Source organism: Macaca fascicularis, chromosome 7, assembly GCF_037993035.2.
Source record: "Macaca fascicularis isolate 582-1 chromosome 7, T2T-MFA8v1.1".
Classification (NCBI taxonomy): Eukaryota; Metazoa; Chordata; class Mammalia; order Primates; family Cercopithecidae; genus Macaca; species Macaca fascicularis.
The window spans coordinates 84,707,742-84,719,806 of record NC_088381.1 but is presented as its reverse complement, the minus strand read 5'-3'; the positions used below and the strand labels follow the sequence as shown (position 1 = coordinate 84,719,806).

The following is a 12,065-nucleotide window of genomic DNA, read 5'->3' as shown; positions in this document are numbered from 1 at the left end:
AGGCAATATATGAATGAAATCATTCATTCATCATGGATAGGCACAATCACATAAATATTGCACAAAATATGTCCCTAACTGAAACCAAGAGATACAAAAACATATTTCACTCTTTGTGAAGAAGTTTGTGAGGAAATATAGCTCTGTGATTGTATAGACACGTTTCCTGATAATACATTGACATTCACAAGCAGTAGATTGCACTGTAGTTTATAAACATTTTAAATTGCATAAACTTCTCCTTGAATTTCAAATATAGTATAATACTGTCTACTGTAACTTCTTTTTGTTTCAACTAAGTACTCTCACATATATTAGTTTATAATAATGTTTGTTATTATTTTTTAAAGTGTTTTCCATTCAAGGAAAAGAAGTAAATTCCTATGTCAGAGTAACCAAGGTGGTTGAAGAATAAGTATTATCCAGAGAGGTCTAGATGGTAAATCAATCTTCAAGCCCCAAAGAAGCTCCATGAACAGAGAGGAATGCCAGGTGTCACACAGCTTTCCTTCACTCTAATTCATTCTTGACTAGAGCCCATATGCCTGTTCCAGGGACATCTAAACTCTTAAAGGATTTCTTATGATCTTTACTAAATACGTTAAGAATAATGCCAACCAGCACTCTTTTGTGTACTGGGACATGTGGCCATGGGATTAAAACAGGTAACATGAACTCTGACTTTAAAATGTATTATAGATACAAATGCTCTAAGCTAGGAAAGGTTTTCCATATCTACAGTCAACCATGGGAGCCTTTCATTCCTCAGAAATAATCCCTTTTTAGGTCATCGAGAAAGAGCACAACTGCTGCAGCTCATGGTGCAACATCTTCATGAGCCCAGAGCACACACAAATCCTGAGGGAACTACCATAGTACAGCGCTCATTCTTGGCACCGGAACAAATGAAACACACTCTATCCCGCACACACCTGCCAGAGCAGGCCACTTTCCTCTTCTGTGAGATTTAAAAATCCCCCAAAATGTTATTACTCCCATCACCAATACACAGAAAATGGGGGAAAGGCTATTTCCAGTTCTCAGCCTTTAAACAACTCTAAATGTCAGTACTCACAGTGGCATATTACAAAGTAATAAACAGTGCACACTTGGGGGCAAACCACATATTGAGCTAATGAAGAGCTCACTGTGACTAAGATTAGGTCAAACAATAGCAGAACATAAGCAGATTTTATCTGAATTCCATAATGAATATACGTGCTGCAATAACATTAAAAAAGCATGGCAGCCTATTCCAAACCAGCGACAATAGTTTTGTGCAAATAGTGGGTCTTTGTGTGTTTGACCTCCCACCACATAAGGGCAAACTCGATACGCATGCTAATGACCTACAATTATGAAAATTAAAAAAGAAAAATGCTACAGGATGCCAGAGTGAACATCAGTGAAAGCCTCAGAGACCCACTCTCCTTTAACTTTTTACAAATAAACTTAAATTGTAAATTAGAAACACAAATAATCATGAGTGGCTCTAACATTCAAATGAAGTAAATGAATTGGGTAGGAGATTAACCCCATAACTTTGTTTCCTTTTTTAAAATTTCTTGACCAGCTCTTTGATGATGGTGATGTTAATCTCCTTCTTCTTGGCAGCGAAGCCCGGCAAAAGAATGGCACACAGGGGTTGATGCCCAAGCCTGGGTGCTCCACGCTGTCGGTGAGGCTCACCTCACAAAGATCTTTGGGGAGAGGGAGGCGGGGATCTGAGCGCAGTGTGAGCCTCTCCTGCCCCTGCCTGCCCACCTGCCTGAGGACTCTACTCACCACCATGCTTGTCGGCAGCTCCCAGCTCCTGCGGGGCTGGGTTCCTGGACTGGGCTCATCAGCAGGGTTCTGGGCAGTGGCCGGAAATTTGCCATGCCCCTCGTTGTAGTCACCACAAGCCACAGCATTATCTCCTGCAGCTCCAGCAGCTTCACCTGGATGGAGGGGTGCTCAGCTGTCATGCAGCTACCAGCGCCCACCCTCACGCCCACCCCCATCCCATCAGATATGTTGCACACCCTACATTCATCTCCTCCTTGTCCTGGGCCAGCCTGATGGCCTCCTGGTGCTGCATCTTTGGCACTACCCCCGGCTCTATTATAATGTGATGAACTTTCCTTCGGGACAACAGGGCTCAGACGCTGAGGCCCCTCCGTTGGCCCTGCAGCTCCCACTGCCATGCCCTGGCCTCCAGCTCACTGATGGCATCTGTCTTTCCAGTTCTGGATGAATCGAAGCTGTAGTTTCTCCACCCACTCCCTCAGGTCCACCTTCTCCAGGAGGTCCATAAGGCCGCTCTGGAGCCAAAATAATGGTGTCACATCGCGGCAGCAATCTGTCCCACCCCTGCCCTTCTTGGACCATGCCAGGACTCACTCACCTCCAGCTTCTCCATGACCTCCTGCGGGACCCGGTGGGTCTCCCCACTCAGAGACTCACCCCCAGTCACTGGCGCTGGGATCACTGCTTCTGGCTCCTGCTGGGCCGAGGACACCAGGTGAGCCAGGCGCTGGCAGCACACTCTGTGCTCTGTCACCTGCTCTCGGAACTGTGCCTGCTCCTCCTGGGCACTGGCTCCAGCGGGGTTGAAAAATGCCACCTGAGGGCAAGAGGTGAGCATTCTTGTAGGGGCATACACAGAACAAACGGGCAGAGAGGTGGAGCGCAGCCCCTTCCCTTGGGGCCTCAGAGAGTGCACCTGTTGGTCACAGGTGAAATGGTGTCTGACCACTGGCACCCAGAAGGGGTGAGGGTCCAGAGAAATCAGAAGGCAGGGAAACCAAGAGCATAAAGGGGTCTTGGAGGGACCACACAGGAAGGTGGCAAAATGGGTGCAGGGGGAGTCAGGCTCACCATGGCCTCCCAGCTCTCCAGGTCCTCCGGGACGGTCGGCATGGGCTGAGGTGCCTCCTCCTCCTCACTGTCCAGATGTCCTCCTCCATCTCCTGTGGGGGGTGGCCAAAAGGGTCCTTAGACAACCTAACAAGGGAGGTACTGTGGGCCCACCTCTACCTCCACCATCATTGTATAACCCTGAGCCAGTCCCTACCCAGAGAGGAATAAGCTGCTGTTTTTTATTTTTACTTTTAACGACAAAGATCTTGCTATACTGCCCAGGCACAGTCCCACTACCGGTCAGTGCTGGAGTTCTGACCTGCTCCATTTCTGACCTGGGCCAGTTCAGCCATCCTTAGACAACTTGCTGGACCCCACTCCCAGGAAGTCACCATATTGATGCCGAACTTAGTGCAGGCACCGGGTCAGCATAATGACCAGCTGTTCTAAAGGTCTCTTCCAACTCCTCAATCCTGCGCTGCTAACAGTGCCCCCTTCCTCCTGGGGCTCTCTCCTCTTCCTCTGAGCAGGTTCCCGTACCTTCCCCAGGAAGAACCATGAGGCTCAGCTGGGCCTGTAAGGGCTGGTTCTGCTGGCTGGAGGTTTCCAGGCGCTCCTAAGGGGCCAAGAAAGGGTGAGAAGGCACAGAGTTTGCCAGGTTGTCCCCCTTAGGGCCCCAGCCTCAGCAGCTCCCTCCCCTGGGTCTCCTGCAACTTTTTTGTGGGCCAGGTTGGCCACCACTTTGCCCCAAGCTTCCTTGTGATGCAGCTGGTTCATTAGCTGGGTCTGCTGCAGTAACTGCCTGTGCAGCACCTCATTCTCAAAGGTCAGCTGCTGATAGGCGGCCACCTGCTGCTGATAGGTGGCCACATACTGCTGCAGGTGACCCAGGTGATGGTCTGGCTGCTGCTACAGACTCTGAGCCCCTTGGCTCTTCAGCTTCACCTGCAGGAATATGCTGGGTGTGAGGGCATGTGGTGGCTGGCTTCCAGATTCTGGGACCATTAACAGGGTAGCCAGGGAAATGTGGGGCTCTGTCACCTGCCCAGGCCCTGGCCCCTTGCTCTGGGCCTAAGTGACTGCCTCCTTTTCCTAGAACCCCATGCCTCCTTCCCCAGCCTCAAATCGCATACTCTCTTCTCACCATTTAAACTGTAGGCCACAGACTGGTGGAAAAGCAGTGAGAGACAACCACCATCTGCTAAGTGTGCTACATCCTTAATGCTTTCCAACTATTATCTCATTTAATCCTCAACTCCTCTGTAAGGAAAATGATAACTTCCTTTTGAAGTTAAACAAACAGAGACTTAGAGATGCAAAGTATTTGAATGGTGACCAGTGGAACCGAGGCTGGAATGCGGTTTTAATCTAAGGAGCATTTTTGTTTTGAGACAGAGTGTCACTCTGTGGCCCAGGCTGGCATGGAGTGGTGCAATCTCAGCTTGCTGCAATCTCCACCTCCTGGGCTCAATCGATTCTCATGCCTCAGCCTCCTGAGTAGGTGGGATTACAGGCATGTGCCACCATGCCTGGCTTTTTTTTTTTTTTGTAATTTTGATAGAGATGAGGTTTTACCATGTTGCCCAGGCTGATCTCAAACTCCCGACCTCAAGTGATTCTCCTGCCTCAGCCTCCCAAAGTGCTGGGATTACAGGCATGAGCCACCGTGCCTGGAATAAGGAGCCTCTTATACCACTGTCTCTTCCCCTATGACTGGGGGCTCCATGCCTCTACCTGGGATGATGATGTCCAGACCTGGGAGGAGCCCAGGCCTCACACGTCTAATAGTCAGAGGGCAGGAAGCAAGAAACAGTCACAGGACTGCCCTGGAGGGTGCTGGGGTCACCTGCTCCAAAGCTGGAGCTGGCTCTGGCCTGGCACCTCCCCTCCCCAGAGGCTGGTGCTTGCTTCCCAGCCCTTCTTGGATGGGGCAGAGGTTACCGTTTCCTTCACCTCACCCAGCTTCTCCTGCAGCTCCTTTACCTGCTGCTCCAACTGCAGTGCGCTCTTGTTCTCATTGTTCTGGACAGACAGAAGCAATCAGCAGCCACCCACTGCAGCTGGAGAACCAAGAACTTGGTGTCTGCCTCCCATGGCACCAGGAAGGATGGAGGCAGGTGAGAAAAATCATCCCCTCTCTCCACAGCCTCCAGAGCAGGGCTCTGGCTCACAGGTGCCTTTAGAAGTAACATTTCACGTGAGGGCTACACTGCCCCGTTTTACAGGTGGGGAAACAAAGGCCTGGAGGGCTAGGGAGGAGGGCAGGCTCCCCAGGTGGGCAACACACCAGCTTCTCGAAGCCACTCTGTGGCTCGGCCAGCTGCTGAAGCCTCTCCTCCTGCTGCTGAAGCCTCTCCTCCTGCTCCTGAAGCCTCTCCTCCTGCTGCTGAAGCCTCTCCTCCTGCTGCTGAAGCCTCTCCTCCTGCTCCTGAAGCCTCTCCTCCTGCTGCTGAAGCCTCTCCTTTTGCCCCCAGATCAGGACACTCATGCGCTGATTGTTGTCCACCTGGGCTTGGAGTTCTCCTGCCATTCTCTCCACCTCCTTCCTCAGATGCTGCAGCTCCACCTCAGAGGGCACTGCTGGAGGCTCCAGAGGCAGGGGTTCAGCTGAGAAAGGAAGCAGGCAATAAGGCCCTCTGGATTCTCAAAAAAACAAAACAAAACAAAAAACCCTCCTCTTAGTGCACAGCTCCTCTCAGGCTCCCCAAACTTGGCCTTACTGCTAATAATTCCTCGGACTCAGATGGTAGGCAATCTTCTGAACCACTTTCAGATAGAGAGCACTGTGGGTGGCTGACAATGGGCCCCCTTTGCTGATGGGGACACTGAGGCTTATGGAGACGACAAGACTTGCTATCTCCTGGCACAGACCTCTTTTCCTCTGCCTCAAAGCCCTTCCATCCACTCACCTCCCTGGGGCACTCTAAGCCACCCCCAGGGCCGTCTGATGCCAGGCCTGCTCCCAGGTCATGCCAGCCCCATCTTACCCCTCTGGTTTTTGTTTGGACAAGCTCCTCTCCAGCTTCTCTACCCGATGTGTATCATGCTTCTTCTCCTTCTTCAATGTGCGAACCTGCCCAAAGCACAGGGGCAAAGGGCCCTGGAGAGAGGGGCTGGTGGCTGGACAGGCTGCCATCTCCCTCTCTGCTCCCACCTCCACAAAGCCCATGACCACCTCTGGCTGTACTATTTTCATTTTACAGATGCCCAGAAAGATCCAGTGACCTATCGAAGGTAGGGGGCTGAAGGGTCAGATCTCACCTCCTGTGACATTTTCCTCATCCTCTGCTGCCACCAGGCCCTCTCTCCTTTTATGTGTTGAGCATATTCATCTCTCTCTAGCTGGACTTGTTTAAGCAACTCCTTCAACTGCAAGAATGGGCACAGAAGTTAGGAAGGGCCGTCACTGGTCCTCACCTGCTCCTGGCCACCTGGGGTCATCTTCCTTCCACATCCCTCCCTCTGCAAAACCTTACCCATGTCATGTGTGCATTCAGCAGTGCCTGCTCCCATACGGACCACTCTAACTGCCACTCAATAACAGCTTTACTGTGGCTCGAGTTCTGGATGGTGAAGAGTGAGAAGTTTCAATCTTAGGAGCCTGGGCCATTCCACACTGTGCCCCGTAAAAGGGCTGGGCTTGGCTCAGTATACAACTTGGTCAGTAAAGATCAAGGCATTTCCAAGCCTGTGGTCTGGTTTTTAAAAGAACTCAGTCAAGTTGGAAGGGACAGGGAAAGAGACTGAATTTACAGCTGGCTAACAGAGGTCCAGAGAGATCAGATAATATTGCTTTGTTATTACTGTTATTGCTACCACTGTTTGAACTTTTATTGAGTGCTTCACCAGTTACCATGTTGGCAATCCCATTTAATCCTCGCAACTACCATAGGAGACAGTTACTATGATTACCTCTATTGTGTAGATGAAAAAACATGGAGTATTTGAGGTTAAGTGCTTGCCTAAGATCACTTAGGCAGAGCTGGGATTTGAACACCCAGGTCTATCCGATTCTCTAAGCCCATTTTTCTTGCTGGGGGTGGGAGCACAGATAGGAAGGGGAAAATTAATATTTTGTTCACTTTTTGAAAGGATGATACATTTGCATAGTCCAAAACTCAGAAGGTACAGAAGGGAAGTGTCTCCCAGCCACCCTGTTGCTCTCTCCTGAGTTTTTTATGAATGCTTACAGACATGTTTTATGTCTATTATAGTATGTACACACACACACACACACACACACACACACACACATTTCCTCTCTCTACAGAAGTGGTAACATATTAAAGGTATTCTTCTGTTCCTATGCAGTACAAATACCCAATACCCCACCTAAGACTTGGCCAAGACCACAGCCAGGTAAGGGCAGGGCAGGCACTTGGCCTCCAAGCTCTGCGTCCAGTGCTCGCTCCCCACAGTGGGCCCCAACTCACCCACAGCAGCTGACTCAGCCCCAGGCTGCTCTAACAACCACACACAAAAGCAGAGGGAAAAGGCCATGCTGTGTTCTGGGCAGGACACTCCATCCTGTAGAATGGAGCTTTAGGCTCACTCCTCCATCTAGGAAGCCAAGCTGCCAGGGGACAGGACAAGTGGCTGAACTCACACTGATCTCCTTCTTCTCCTGTGTGGCAGTGACAGCAGAGAGAGCCCGCTCTAACTCTGCTATACACTGCAATGAATGTTGCAGGTGGCCGGCCAGATCCTTGGACTCATCTGTAATGAGAGAGTTGAGACGGGGCCCAAAGAACTCCCCCTAAAGACATGTCAAAGTGCCAGGTTGAAGGATGACAAGGTGCCCAAATTCCTACATTCAAAGTATCTGGGAGAACGTTTCATGTGATATAGGTCTGTATTTAGTTTCCCTTTCTGTGTGTTCAATCTCTGGATTTGAACCTTTGGGAGAAAAGCAAGTGCTGAAAGAGAAGGAAAGAAGCATTCTCCGGAGGACAGGAGGGAACTGCACAGCCTCCACTCACCTCTATCTCCCTTTCGGCTTTGTTTCTCATTGTTTGCTTTCTTTTCCTATAGGAAGAGGAAGACAGAGCTCTTACCAGGGGGATGCAGAGATGGCACAGCAAGAGACAGGCCCCCAGAATGCCACCAATGCCCCAGGACAGGCCCACCCATGGGACCAGGTTATCAGGGACCCTGTAGGGATGGGGTGGAATCTGAGGGGTGAGCCTTCTTCCCCAGGCTGGGAGTGGGTGAGATGAGACTTGGGCCTCTACATCTGAGTGCCCCCCCCCCCAAACCCAGCAGTCACGTCGCGAGCAAACAAAGAAATCACGTTACTACTTCCAGCTGATGTTGCACTTGTTTCTTCTGTTCTTTCTGTGGGGAGAGTCAAATTAAGATGATGGAGGGTGGCCCCCTCAACTCTATTCCCCAGACCAGGAAGTGGTAGGCAGGGCCAGGGATGGATTTTAAAGACAAAGTTCTCAGACCCAAAGGGAACACTACCTGGTAAACTCTCCTCAAGCTCCCAAGGACAGAGGATTTTGGTCTTTGTTGGTTTTCAACCACAGCCACAGAACTCAAAGTCTGAATCTGTAATCTCTTGAGAAGAGAGTAACATAAACCTCTAGAGAGAGAGTTTGGGAAAGGCTCCCCTTCTGCCAGCTTGTGATTTAGAAAAGTGCGTTCATTCAATAAACATTTCTGAGCACATATGGGCCAGGTACGGTTCTTCACAGCAGATATAGGATGGAAAAGGACAGACAGGAGCCCTTGGCACTGAGATTTCCACTGTAGGGGGCCTTTAAATCTCTGACTCTCAGAACTAACAGAAAGATACTCTGATACTCCATATCTCCTCTGGAAACATGAGCTCAAAAAGGAGAGGTGGCTTGTCCAGAATCAAAGAGAAAATTAGGGACTGAGTCATGGCAGAAATACGGGGCCCCTGACAACCAGTCAGGCTAGCACTTCCCCGAGGGGCAACAACCCCAGGGCATGTGTAGCAAGGAGCACGGGTGACTGGAGAGGAGAGAGTCAGCAAAGAGGGCAGCAAAAGAAGAGCCATGCTGCATGCTCTGGGTTCCCTCCAGTTGAGGCCTGGGTTCCCCAACTCCCTATTTGCCCTTGACACCAGGGGACCCCAGTCCCATTCTTCAGGGCCCCAAGGGGAAACTGGAGCCCAATATTGGCAGCGTGGAATCAGGGAACCCCACTGGACTCTTACCAGAGATTTGATGATGTTATTCAGTTGACTGATTTTTACGGACCTTGAGTCCAGGACTACTGCTAGCTCTTGGCACAGGCTCTGAGGCACATGCAGTGAGAAGGAGGTGGAGGAGGAGTCGGGGGAGAGGTAGAGAGAACAATCATTAGGATTAGAGTGTGTGTGGGCTGTCTCAACTGGCAGAGGGGCACCCAGTCCCCACTGTGGGAGGAGGCTGGAGGGCTGGCCTGCAGGGTCACTGCACCTCCACCCAGAGCCACTTACCTCCAGATCCTTCAGGGAAGCAGATGATGTAGGGCCCTCCCTGTGGATACCTGTTGCTGACTACAAGAGATAAGAGTGTACATGGAGATGTTCTGACCCCCTCAGTGTCTAAGCCCTCTGACTTCCTTTCTTCCCCATCAACTGGCAACATTTTCTTTTCTGCCTATCTTGGACCCTTTCTCCCAAAACTCCTCTGTGCCAACTTCTCTCATGGTTCTTATCTCCCTCCATCCCACCCTGGGACCCTTTCAGTTAGTCCTGATGGCAAGTGACTGTTCTCATTGTCCTGGTTTCCCCTTGAGACTGGGGATGAGGAAAATCAAACAGCAATGACAATATCCTGGGTGTCCTGGGTGTTTACAGCAGGTCATGTACTAGGGATTAACATAAAAACAACAATAACAAATCTCATTTAAACTTCACAAATGGAAGTCAAACAATACCACCTCTATTATACAGATGTAAAAAGAGAGACCCAAAGAGTTCAAGCAACTTGCCCTACATCATATCCCTAGCAGACGGAGAGGCAGGATTCAAACCCAGAATTCTTAACCAGTACCTAACAGTCCATCTCCAATCTTAACAATTACCCTCTACTGCTCCTTGGGCCCCCTGTTCCCAGAAGCCTGGCCAGCCAAGACTCACATCTCCAGGTGAGTGGCAACCATCAGCAGTGGCTGTCTCAGGGCCACTGCCATTTGTTTTCCTGTTCCTCTTTGCTCCTGCTGGAACTCCAGGGCTGTTTCTCTGCCAATATTTTTTAACTGTGGGAAAGAAGAGCAGTAATACTCATGAGAACTATCAGCCCCTACAGCCACATCCTCCTTTACAGTTTTTACAAAATACTCTTATACACCATCTGATTTAATGACACCAACCACTGTACAAAGTGTTGTCACAATCAGTTAGTGACCAAGAGGGATTGATATCATGGCCAGGAAAGAAAGAAAGAAAAGAAAGAAGAAAGAAAGAAAGAGAGAAAGAAAAAAAGAAAGAAAGAAAGAAAAAAAGAAAGAAAGAAAGAAAGAAAGAAAGAAAGAAAGAAAGAAAGAAAGAAAGAAAGAAAGAAAGAAAGAAAGAAAGAAAGAAAGAAAGAAAGAAAGGAAGGAAGGAAGGAAGGAAGGAAGGAAGGAAGGAAGGAAAGAGAGAGAGAAAGAGAGAGAGAAAGAGAGAGAGAGAAAGAAAGAAAGAGAGAAAGAAAGAAAGAGAGAGAGAAAGAGAGAGAAAGAAAGAGAGAGAGAAAAAGAAAGAAAGAAAGAAAGAAAGAAAGAAAGAAAGAAAGAAAGAAAGAAAGAAAGAAAGAGAGAGAGAGAGAGAGAGAGGGAGGGAGGGAGGGAGGGAGGGAGGGAGGGAGAGAGAGAGAGAAAGAAAAAGGTGATAGTGGAACTTTGAAACTCAGTCTTCTGACTCCAAGCTCTGGGGTTTTGCCGAGAATCAGTAGCTGCCAGGGACCAAAACCAGAAGCAGAGGTAAAAAAGTAAACATTAAGTAGGCAGGAACTGTATGCCGCATGGTTTAGAGTCATACATCCTCACTTGTCTATTAGTGTGAAGCAGTGCACCAGTACCTCTCAAACTTCTATATCAATGTGTCCTCATGGCAGAAGGAAGCCTTTCTGTTAAATCTGGGAATTTATCAGAAAGAAGGCAACCCAAACCTCATTTCAGAGAGAAGTCTGGTATACTCTTAGAAACCTATGTGACTGTCATCCCTAAGTACAGTAATGTTTTTTCTCTTGATCTCAGGAGAATCAACAGAAACTGATGCTTCAGAAAGATGTCCCACATTTATCCTGTGGCACTCAAAGTACCCAAGGTTCAGATAATATGAGGAAGATTCAAGCTGTCAAGTTCAGTTTCCCAAGATCTATCCCACAGAAGATGAGCAAATCTCACTTCAGAGACCAGTGAATGAAGGGCAGTCTGGTCCCAGAACCATGGAGAATTAGAATATGAGGTGGAGAACTCAGAAAAAAATGTTAAAATCTCTCTGGAAAGTAGAAGCCTGGGAGAAAAACCAAACCAAACCCATTCCCCCATTGCCACCCAGAGATAATGTCCATATTTTGAGCTCACCGGGAAAGTGCAGGCTTTTCCCACTGTCAATGTCTATGTGAAGGGAGTAAGGCAGCCTGAAACCTCTTGCTCCTAGGTCCCATAGTCTCCATTCCCCTTCCAGTTGGAAATTTGTGCTGTGACCAGAGGAACCAGAAATGGAGCGAGAATGTTTACGGGACTGTGTTGTAAGATCAGTGGCTGGTCTTGCAGTAATGACAGTTCCTAGGCAGACTGCGACATCACTACATTCCACTCCTCCTGGTCGGGGGGAGGGACCACATCAGTACGATGTCTGAGTCACCACTCCACAATGGGGGAGGGAAACACAGGGTTGGGACCCAGGTCCTTGGAGACGTCAGCACAAAGAGCCAAGGGAGGTCGACCTTGAGGCAGCAGGAGTGGACGGTAAAGTCCGCAGCAGAGAGCCCCAAGAGTGACCAGCCCAAAGTCACCCAGGGACAACTGACAAGGGTGGGGCCTGCGGTTGGGGGGCTCAGGTCCTTGGAGACTCGAGCCCAACAGCCTAGGGAGGTCAAGCTTGGGGCAGCAGGAGGTGAGGGCCCCGTAATGGAGCAGGGAGCCCCAGGAGTCACCTGCCCAAAGTCAACCTGGGGTGATTGGCAAGGGCAGGGACTGGGCTGCTTGCTGAAGGGGCAGGGCTGACTGACAAGACTTTGGTGGGGGGACCCCAGAGGCGCCGGTGTTGGAGGTCCCAGTCA

General features: G+C 49.6%; 1 protein-coding gene, 1 long non-coding RNA gene and 1 pseudogene across 2 annotated transcripts; 1 reads left to right on the top strand and 2 right to left on the bottom strand.

Annotated features, from left to right (window-relative positions):
* Positions 1-280: 280 nt before the first annotated feature.
* Positions 281-1,935, bottom strand: LOC123574490 (uncharacterized). Its single transcript, XR_006699450.2, has 2 exons — positions 1,786-1,935; positions 281-1,700 (listed from the first exon to the last, which is right to left on the bottom strand). It is a non-coding gene; the product is annotated as an uncharacterized lncRNA (long non-coding RNA).
* An 88-nt stretch (positions 1,936-2,023) lies between these two features.
* Positions 2,024-11,320, bottom strand: LOC102133862 (putative golgin subfamily A member 8I). Its single transcript, XM_065547599.1, has 13 exons — positions 11,317-11,320; positions 9,935-10,053; positions 9,290-9,349; positions 9,026-9,106; positions 5,829-5,914; positions 5,581-5,672; positions 5,324-5,484; positions 5,129-5,260; positions 4,825-4,863; positions 3,382-3,457; positions 2,860-2,951; positions 2,387-2,605; positions 2,024-2,303 (listed from the first exon to the last, which is right to left on the bottom strand). The coding sequence occupies exons 1-13, from the start codon at positions 11,318-11,320 to the stop codon at positions 2,202-2,204; spliced, it is 1,263 nt and encodes a 420-aa protein (XP_065403671.1). The 3' UTR covers positions 2,024-2,201.
* LOC123574559 (uncharacterized) lies at positions 6,325-7,998 on the top strand (annotated as a pseudogene).
* Positions 11,321-12,065: the final 745 nt, after the last annotated feature.